The sequence below is a fragment of the Drosophila tropicalis genome, unplaced genomic scaffold (assembly GCF_018151085.1).
Source record: "Drosophila tropicalis isolate 14030-0801.00 unplaced genomic scaffold, ASM1815108v1 contig_443, whole genome shotgun sequence".
NCBI lineage: Eukaryota > Metazoa > Arthropoda > Insecta > Diptera > Drosophilidae > Drosophila > Drosophila tropicalis.
Window position 1 is genome coordinate 5,947,542 of NW_027172907.1, and position 10,842 is coordinate 5,958,383.

At 41.7% G+C, this 10,842-nt stretch overlaps 3 protein-coding genes across 3 annotated transcripts; 1 reads left to right on the plus strand and 2 right to left on the minus strand.

Annotated features, from left to right (window-relative positions):
• The first annotated feature begins 2,414 nt into the window (after positions 1–2,414).
• On the plus strand, positions 2,415–6,665 carry LOC137574148 (uncharacterized). The gene has a single exon (XM_068286288.1). It carries the CDS (start codon positions 2,501–2,503, stop codon positions 6,584–6,586), a length of 4,086 nt encoding a protein of 1,361 aa, XP_068142389.1. The 5' UTR covers positions 2,415–2,500; the 3' UTR covers positions 6,587–6,665.
• Positions 6,666–7,108: 443 nt separating this feature from the next.
• LOC137574043 (uncharacterized) lies at positions 7,109–9,330 on the minus strand. The gene is made up of 2 exons (XM_068286149.1): positions 9,171–9,330; positions 7,109–8,564 (listed from the first exon to the last, which is right to left on the minus strand). The coding sequence occupies exons 1-2, from the start codon at positions 9,328–9,330 to the stop codon at positions 7,318–7,320; spliced, it is 1,407 nt and encodes a 468-aa protein (XP_068142250.1). The 3' UTR covers positions 7,109–7,317.
• A 559-nt stretch (positions 9,331–9,889) lies between these two features.
• On the minus strand, positions 9,890–10,624 carry LOC137574044 (uncharacterized). Its single transcript, XM_068286150.1, has one exon. The coding sequence runs from the start codon at positions 10,622–10,624 to the stop codon at positions 9,890–9,892; it is 735 nt and encodes a 244-aa protein (XP_068142251.1).
• Between the last annotated feature and the right edge of the window lie 218 nt (positions 10,625–10,842).

The window sequence follows — 10,842 nt, forward strand, 5'->3', positions numbered from 1 at the left end:
AGCTGAGTGAAGGACGGATGGAAATTGAAAAGAAAAGTGTAAATCGGAGAGGTGCAGCACACGTTGCACTAGAGGTTAAGGTGGCAGGTGGCAAGTGGCAAGGTGGCAATGAAAAGGGGAAAGAAAGAATTATAATTAACATTTGCCAGATGGCTGACTATTTGCAATTTTCCGACCATACGCCATGTGTTTCCATTAGTTTGCCTGTTGTTATTGAACATAAATTATGGAAAATCTGGATTTATGTACCACAAATTGTCACGTTCAAGCGGTGGTAAACAAAACACCTAAAACCGAAATCAATTGATTAATGCGAGTCTGTTATAGTTGTTGCCACACTTAAACACTCAAACACACACGCACACGCTCACGCACACGCATACAAAACACAATCAAAACAACAAAAGTAAACAAAACAAAAAAAAAAAAAAAAAAAAAATACGATAACCAAATTGTTGAAATCAACACGAAATCTAATTTACATATTTGTAAATTACATGAATTTGGCGTTACTCATATGGCCATTGAAGTATAACTACAATAATATTCCACCAAAACTAATTCATTATATTAGTTTGTAAAACTCATTTATTGCTGAAAAAATGGAAGGAGAAAATGTTTGAAATTTTGCTTTTAAGCTGTTAAAAGAATCTATTTCGATTATTCGAGGGTTTTGGCAATGCAGACTTAAAAGTTTTATTCCCTCAACACAATTTGAATGCCTCTTGAGTGCCAGCTCATATTGTTATATCGTAAATCCATTTGATTAAATCTAATTTGTTGGGGCAAATTAATTTGCAAAAATAAAAAAAAGAAGCATAATTATACATGTCATTGATTGAAATGAACACAAACACACACACACACACACACACGAGCGGAATAATAGGAGAATGTGTCAAGTGCCAGAAGAACAACCGACTATGATGATGACGACGATGATGATGATTATTTATATTTTTTTGGTTTGTTCGTTTTGTGTTGTTTTTTTCGTTTTCGGGCTGCTGTTTGTGTTTGTCCTTCCTTAATTTCATTTCAACACACAAAAACATTTCCATTCAAATCGAGTGACATGCATAGAAAATGTCTACATATTTATTGCATTTCATTGACAGGCAGTGGCAATGCCAGAGACTAGAGTCAGGGGGAGGAGGCTGGGGCAAAAGGAGAAGCTGTTGCCTCCTGTGAGTAGCAGCTGTCAGCAATTCGAATGCGAATAAATTGTATTTTTCCAAATTCAATTACCTAATGATTTGTTTTACATGAACATATTTTTTTGTTTGTTTATTTTGTGTGTTGATTTTATTCTCAATACATAGATTGGAAATCTAGAGAGAGCAAGATAGAAGGGGCAGTGAAGAACATTGGATTGCCGAAAATTCACACGCACGAACAGTGCTGCAAATTAGTCAGTGTCCGTATTTTTTTCCCTCTCTCTCTCGCTCTCTCTCTTCCTGTATCTCTCGCTTTCTCTCGCAACCGGTGTTGGTCTGCCAGTTGGACGAGTTTTCTGGGCTGTTCTTTTAACCACTCTCCAGTGGTCATCACTTGATCTGCCCCACTCTCTGACCAACTGAGCTCAACATTCATTCAACTTGATTTGACCAAAATTATTCGCATGAATGTACCCAACAGTCATACAACAACCAACAACAAGCAGCCTGTCGTTGATTTTGATGGAGTGCATTTAATTTGTTTTCGAAATATTTGTGGATAAATATTTGATTTCAATAATAAGCATTCTCTACTCTCTTTTTTTTTGGCACAATTAGTTAATTAATTTCAATATCTAAAATATACAGATATCTGTCAAAAGTTTACAATAAAACTAAAGAAAAATTTAGTGGGATTTGATTCGAAATCAAATGGGGAAGCAAATAAGTATAATGAAAACTGGGAATTAATACTGCAATAATAATGCAATGAAATAACACTTTTTGTTATAGTTATTGTAGATTAGGTAATCAGCTAGTTGTTAAAATACTTTCACGTATCAGTTCACACTTAATTTTTAATTAAAATTTTTATGACGAATCTATCCTAAGTTTTTGTTTAATTGTAGTGGTTTATGGCACTAATTCGGCATATGAAATTTATGATGGCCATGATAAGTTCCTTAATGCGTAATGACTGGCCAGTCGATGGGAATAATATACATAGATAGAATGATAACCGCTATATATAAAATATATAAATATATATGTATATTTTATACTATTTTATATACTTAAACTAATTTACATGAATAATTGCATGTTCGCTCAATCGGGATAGTGATAAGATGCAAACTTTCAAGTGCCTGTCACTTGAGTGGTTAAAAAGTTATCATTAAAAGTAAATCAAAACAACCTTCAGCAGAGCTTCATGAGCCTCACAGCTGAGACAAACTTCTACGCTATGGTATACCCATGTAATCTCCAATCGACAACCATATAAATGTCGAGTTATACGGTTGATAGCGAATTGCTGAAGCAGCAGCTAAATAAGAATATAAGTAGCTATGATATTAGCTAACAGTTTGCCATTCGCTATGAAGAAACGTACAGTGTATGCGATTACAGTCCTGACATTGGCCGTGCTAAGTGTCAGTGACAGTGCCAGCAGTGCTCGGTCTCCTTTACCACGTGTGTTGCCGCTGGCAGACGAAGGTGAAGGTGGTGTGTCAGTGTACGGCGATTGTGAGTTCAAAGTGAATGGGGACCTCAGTGATCCAGCTCCACTATTCTCAAGACATGGATCCTATGAGATAATCGTGCCGGATCCCACGGATACGGTTCAGCTAATCAATGGAGAGCAATTGGATATGTTTTGTCCGGGCACAGGATTTGCGGCCCCCTTTACAAATCGCACTCAAGTGACTGCTCAATGCTTGCAGCAGAAATATTTTCTTGTCGATGGTTTGATCTATCCGTTTGGAAATTTTAGCTGTGTCAATTGGCCTACTTATACGGCTCTACGTACGGGTCGACAATGTAACGGGGGGACAGATCTGATCAAGGCAGGTTTCGAACTGGAAGATGGTGGCTTTTTGCAAGCCTACGATGTCTGCCACGACGAGGTGGCTGAGGCCACACGCTATGTCCACCATGTTCTATACCCCTCGAGCTATGATTATCAGCATGGTGTGGCACGTCCCAGTTTTATCGAATTGGACTTTTACGGCGGACGAGATGTGAATACCAAATACACGCAGGTGCAGCAAAATATCACCATTAGTGAAATTCTAGGCCTTGACGCATCGCCATATTTCAACTATACTGATGATCGGATTTTGGCTCGTGGTCACATGATTGCAAAAACAGATCAGATCTTTGGAGCTGCCCAGATGGCAACGTTTTTATTCATTAATGTGGCACCGCAGTGGCAGACTTTCAATGGCGGCAACTGGGAGAAGGTGGAGACAAGTGTTAGAAAATATGTGGCCGATAGAAATCTGACAACTGATTGCTATACAGGCACTTGGGGTGTCTCCACTTTGCCCGACGTCAATGGTACTGAGAGAGAGCTATACTTGGACTTTGATGAGAATCATAATGGCTTGATTCCTGTTCCCAAGTTATATTTCCGTGTTGTTATCGATCGCGAGACCCGAGAGGGCATTGTTTTGATTGGTGTGAACAATCCCTATGCGAGCCTGGAGCAAATCCAACGCGATTACATACTATGTGAGGATATAGGTCATAAATTAAGTTGGTTATCTTGGTACAAGGAGGATCTGCATGAGGGTTATTCGTATGCCTGTACTGTAGAAGATTTTACGGCTGTTGTAAAGGATTTGCCGCTTGAAGATTTGTATACGAATGGTGTGTTGGGTCTGGATGATGAGCCAACTACCACCGATGCACCCACTAGCACCACTAATGAACCTGCTATTACCACCAGCACTAGTGACCTGCCTAGTTCAACCTCTGCCCTCCCTGCTTCTACTACAGTATCTTCCACTACTACAACGGATGAACCTTCGACAACAAGTGCTCCTGCATCTAGCACTGCGGAGCCTTCTTCTACTACAGGGGAATCTTCTTCCACCAGCAGTACTCCCGCATCTACTACCGGATCTCCTGCTACTTCTACTACTACCGCAGAGCCTTCGACAACAGGCTCCACTGATTCTAGCACTGCTCAAACTTCAACAACTACCAGTATTCCAGCTTCTACAACAGGGTCTACTGTTGCTACAAGTGAAGAAACTTCGTCAACCTCTAGTGTTCCCGGTACAACTACAAGTAATCCTGCCTCAACAACTGCAGCACCACCCACCACTCCAGGGCCCGTTGCCAATCAGTGTCATTTCAGCATTAATGGTGATCTTAAAAATCCTATTCCACTGATCACTCCTGAGGGAACGCTTAGTTGGTTGGAGCCTGCTCAAAGTGGCATTTACACCTTGGACGAAGGATCGGCCATTGATCTACATTGCACTGGAGCTTTACTTGCGCCCTACAATCGCTTTACAGCTCTGACAGCGCGCTGTTTGGGCAGTCAAACATTCAATGCTGAGGGCAGTGTGGTCAACATTGGACAATTTATCTGTCAAAGTTGGCCCACCTATGAAGCGGAACGTTCTGGCATAGCTTGTGAAGGCGGCACTGAACTCCTACATATTGGCTTCAATGTGGCTGCTGGATTCCTTAGCCATCTGGAGATCTGTTACAATGAGGAGAAGCAAATTTCACGTTATGTCCGCTATGAACTGACACCCGCCAATGTGGGCTATCAGCGAGGAGTGGCCGAACCTGGTTATTTGCGTGGCGATTTCTATTCCGGCGAAGACGTGAATGTACTCTATGGTCAAACACATCAGCTGGAGGTTTTAACGGAAACATTGGGCGCCGATGCTAGCCAATATTTGGATACTAGTAAGGATATGTATTTGACTCGCGGACAGCTAGCCGCACGTCAGGACTTTGTTCATGGATCGGAACAGCGGGCCACTCATTTCTATGTGAATGCAGTTCCCCAGTGGCGGAGTATCACCATAGGCAATTGGCTGGCCGTAGAGAGGAGTCTACGTCAATTCGTGGCCGATAAAGCACTTAATGTAAATGTCTATGCAGGAGCTTGGGGTGTTTCCACCCTACCGAATGCAGCTGGTGAACAAGTGGAACTATATTTAAATCATAATACTGATCAGTTACCAGTGCCACGAATAACTTATCGCCTGGTCATCGATCAGGTGAGTCGTCAGGGTGTTGTCTTGGTGGTGGCAAACAATCCACATGTCACGCTATCCGAAACCCTGGAGAACTATGTCATCTGCGAAGATATTGGTGCTCAGTTAGACTGGTTGGACTGGGATAAAACAAATCTAAATGAAGGCTATGGCTATGCTTGCAGTGTGGAAGATTTTACGGCCGTGGTGAAGGATTTACCCCTTAGCGATTTGACGACATCCGGTGTTTTGGGTCTAAGCGATCAATCTTTGGATAGTGAAGTCTGCGGTTTCCTTGTGAATGGCGACATCATCGATCCAGCTCCACTCTTTGTGGTGCGTAGTGAAACTGGAATTGCCAAGTACTTGGAGCCTAATGCAGATGGTTTAGTGGAATTGAAGCATGGTGAGGCCATGGAATTACATTGTCTTGGTGCTTTCATTCAGCCATTTGCCACATATCGACAAGTGACTGTCAGCTGCTGGCAGAAACAGACTTTCCTCGCCTTCGGTAGTCTTTATAATTTCCAGAAGTTTGTGTGCTCATCGTGGCCAAGTTATTCTGCTCGCCGCACAGGTCGTCAATGCAACGGAGGAACAGACTTGCTTGAAGTTGGTTTTGAGCTTGCAACTAATGATTTCCTGCAGACCTATGATGTGTGCCATGATGAGATGGCCGAAGTGACACGTTATGCTCATCATGTTCTCTATCCCGGAAGCGCACAATATCAACGTTCGGTGGCCAGACCGACGTTCATTACTGGCGATTTCTATGGTGGCAAAGATGTCAATACCATGTACACGCAGGTCCAGCAGAATATTACAGTCAGTGCGATATTGGGCTTGGATGCTTCACCCTATTTCAATACCAGCAGCAATATCTACTTGGCCCGTGGTCATCTAGCGGCCAAAACAGACTTTGTTTTTGGTGCACCGCAAAAGGCCACATTCTATTTTGTGAATGCGGCCCCGCAATGGCAGACGTTCAACGGTGGCAACTGGGAGAGGATTGAGGATAGTGTTAGGAGTTTCGTTTCCGATCAAAATATCATCGCTGATTGCTATACAGGCACTTGGGGGGTAACCACTCTGCCCGATTCGCTGGGTATTCAGCGTGAGCTCTACTTAAATTTCGATGAGCAAAATAATGGTCTGATACCAGTGCCTAAGCTTTATTTCCGTGTCATCATCGATCGTGAAAGTCGCAATGGTATTGTCCTGATTGGTGTTAATAATCCACATAAGACTTTAGAGGAAATACAAAAGGATTACATTATCTGTAAGGATATTGGGGAACAGCTAACTTGGGTTAGTTGGACCAAAGAGAATTTGCTCCGTGGCTATTCATATGCCTGTACGGTTGATGATTTTATCGCAGTGGTTAAGGATTTGCCACTTGAAGATTTAACAGTTAATGGCGTGCTAGGCATTTAGGGCTTTTAGTTATTTAAGTAACAAAAAACGAAAATATAAATCAAATTTGTTTTGCCAAGAACAAGTGACCTGGAAAAAATGTATTTTTATTTCTCTTACTCGATTGTCATAAAGATTTCGAAATAATTTGCGGCTATCGCTCACGTTTGCACTTCAGTTTGCTGAGTTTCTGGTTTTCTTGCTATTTAGTGATAAGAGAAAGGCCCGGCTTATCGAAGAAAAAAAGCTGAGGCCATTATCGTTTATGGCCAGCACAAAGCAATTTATAACCCAAGGCGCATTCGAAAGTTGATATATATTTACTCACGTGCCACACGTGTCCCCACCAATGGGTTTGCCGTTTGCCGTTTGCTTTTGCTTTTGCCCTTTTTCCCCAATGACCGAAAAGTGTTTACCCACTTTAACATAACTTGAAATTGTTTGTGCGTTTTATTTATTTTTTGTTGTTTTTTTTGTTGCTTGTTTAATCTTATCGTTGAACAACATGACATAAGTCTGAAGTGTTTTAGTATTAGGGTTTTGGACCAGGTTAACACGAGCATAATGGACATGTTAAGTTTTTAGTCTGCTTAAAGCTTTATTATATTTTATAAATAGTCGCAACATATATGTACGTACATGGATGAATGTGTGTGTGTGGGTGGGTGTGTGTGTGAGTATGTGCAATCAATTTCACTTGTGCCAATTTGATGCAGTCTTTTATTACACTCAATTAAAAGGTAAACTTAAGACTACAACTTTTGCTCCTCGGGTCTAGTATCTGTGAGCAAGTCATGCACCTGAAGTAGATGGCGTGGCAGGTGTTTGACAGCACGAGCCAAATCTGCCACGGTGCAGGCATACAGATAACCTTTTCTCAAATTGCTATTCTGTAGAGAGCGTAACCAGGCAACGAGCTCCGCATCGATGGGCTCACAAATCACATACGATGGCGACGTATTCTCGTCGTGAATCTGGTTAAGGGTGACATAGGGATTGTTAACGCCCACAATGGCAATACCACGTTTTTGCCCATTTGAAGCATTATCGATGAGTAAACGATAGTAGAGAAGCGGCACTACCAGAACCGGGTTATTGTTAGCATCATGGGCCAAATGTAGGCTACTGTGGTTATGGCCCACTCCCGGCCATGGTAGCTCACTAAAGGTGCCCGTATAAACGCTAACAGGGATGCCCAAACGAGCGACAAAGCGTCGTGTTTCATCCTCAACGTTTGCCCAGTGGCCGCCATTGAAGCTTTGCCATTGGGGCGCAGCATTCACATAGTTGAAACTGCTCCGCTGTTGACTGGCATATATGAGGTCCGCCTTGGCGGCGAGATGTCCGCGTGCCAGAAACAAACCAGCCCTTCCATCCAACATGTCGGGGCCCATCAAACTCTCTTGATGGGACTGTGAGTATAGCTTGCCCATGTCATAGCCAGCAAAGTGGCCAGCCGGGCTGAATTTCAAACGATTCACCTGTTTCTGAAAATGCCAATTGGCTGGCTCCATCTCATACCGGGCATAGTGTGTCCGCAGTAGTTGGGCATTATGGCACAGTTCGATGGTGCGTATAAATCTGTCATCGCTTATTTTATAGCCTACACGATACATATGGCCAGTTTCATTGTCACCATTGGAAGCTTCAGTGTCACCGCAGCGCTGATGCTCCAATCTCTCCACTCGATACTCGAGTGCTTGCTTACAGACAAAGTTATGGAATGGTGCTCGGCCACCTGACCACTCAAAGATATTCCCATGATGGCATCGCACATGCATCGAAAGCCGTTTGCCCGGTATGTAGCCAACATTGTTTGCCGCATCGATTTTGGCAAAGGATTTGCTGCAATACAATTCAATGCTGGCTCCATGGTCCACAACTAGTTGACCATCCGCATTAGGCAACCAATATCTGTCGGTATTATTGCGAAGATAAAGTGGTTGCAGATGATCGGCAGATGGAAGATCTTTCTGTATATCCAATTTGCAAGGGCCACCTAATGATTAGTAGAATTAGAAATAATCTTGGCTTCAAAGACTTTACAGCAAATATTTATTAACATTTTGAATATGTTTACGAAGTACAGTAAATATAATTTCCAGAAAGATTTTCTCCTAGAGGTTTTGAATTAAAGTTCTTAATTAACTTTGTTCTAAATCGTTCTTTAGTTTAAGATTCTTCTAAAAGATTTATTTAAACCATCTGAAAGTTCGGCTTTAAAATATTTTGTATTCATTTAAACTTTTTATAATTTAAAATATATTCTTTTCCAACTTTCAGAGTTATCTAACTAAAAACTAAAAAACAAATTATTTTATTTATTTACGCTCACTTAAATAATGAAAACAAAAACAGCTGAAGACATACAGTTTTTGTTGTTTGTTAAACATGCTGATAAAAACTAAAATCTGCAGTGACAAATTACTTCCACATTTTTAGCAAATGTTATCACGAATTAGAAAACTCGAAACGGCTTAAACAGTTTTGGTTTTAGCTAATATTATTTAAATGCAAAAATAACAACAATATATACTAGAGAAGCTAAAATTCAACGGATTAGCTAAACTTCCCTTCTATGATATAATACATTTCGCTCACTTACCTCTAACAAATGGTATATGGCTATCGTTTAAATGCAGCCCATGCAGTTCATCGATTATCTGACCCACATCGGGACTTGGCCTGATTGCCTCACGTGCCCAATTTTCTGATACGAACAAGATCAGCCAGATGAGGGAGAACCGTTGCGAGAGCTTTATCATGTTGGCCTTTACGACGTGGCTTGATGTTCGTCTAACCGCTGACTGAAATATATACGATGTCTGCATATGTTTTTTCTCTTCACACTTTACACCTGCTCTCACTCTCTCTCTCTCTCTCTCTCTCTCTTGCTCAGGCGTTTGCTAGAGCTCTCTTTCTCTCTGTTCTTCTCTGATTTACGTTGATTCTCCCACCAGCCGGTTTTGTTGACTTTCTGAGACGTTGATAAATAAATGTTTAAGACGTTTTGCAAAAACGCTTCCGAATTCTTTGTGAATTGGGTGTAGGTCGATGGGGTTTAGTAAGTAAATATTAACGTGCTCTGCCCTTTTCTTTTTAATCAGGCGAAACAATGGATACCGGTATTGCTAAATGGCAAAATAAAAGTCAAGGTTCTTGTGTAATTGCAAATTTATTCAACAAAAAAAAAAAAAATAAATAAAAAACACAAAACTCATTAAATTATATGTATGTATGTAAAGGGTTTTGATCCCTTTAATTGAATTACTTTATATAAGATTCGTTGATCCGTTCATCGTCGATTGGAGTTGCTATTATTGATCAATTGTTTTGATTCCGAGTATAGTTTTGTCCGTTTCCATTTCCACCATTATTGCCATTTCCATTTCCACCATTCATACCGTTTCCGTTGCCGTTTCTATTGCCTCCTTGACCCATACCATTTCCACCGTTCATTCCGTTTCCTCCCATGCCATTACCACCTGGACCCATTCCGTTTCCTCCCTGACCCATGCCGTTCATTCCATTTCCTCCCATTCCACCGGGTCCCATTCCATTGCCACCTCCATATCCACCTTGTCCCATTCCATTTCCCCCACCCATACCTCCTGGACCCATACCTCCTCCTCGTCCACCGTTTGGGCCCATTCCATTACCACCATTCGGACCCATACCGTTTCCACCATTTGGTCCCATTCCATTGTAACCGCCACCCATGCCTCCTTGTCCCATACCACCTCCTCGGCCACCGTTTGGACCCATCCCGCTTCCACCATTGGGTCCCATTCCGTATCCGCCTTGTCCCATTCCGTTTCCGCCTTGTCCCATTCCGTTTCCACCTTGTCCCATTCCATTGTAACCACCGCCCATACCTCCAGGTCCACCACCCATTCTATTACCACCTGGGCCCATTCCATTCATACCATTGCCCTGACCCATTCCGTTTCCATTTCCACCAGGACCCATGCCATTTCCTCCACCATTTCCGTTCCATTGCTGTTGTCCCGCCTGGCGTTTCTGACGTGTTTCATGTCTTAGGCCTGAAAAGATTTTCATATATGTAAAGAAAATTGGTGTCTAATTTGGGTGCATTTCTTCCGAATTTATTTTTAACAGTTTTTAGCCATACGAATTGTAATCATTCGAGCTGGTTGTGTTTCTATAGTTATTGTTGTTGTAATTATTGGTATTGTAGTTGTTGTAGTCGTAATAGGGTCTTGAGGTGGTGTATGTTGTGCTGGCATAGGGATAGTAAGCATTATTGTTGTTATTAG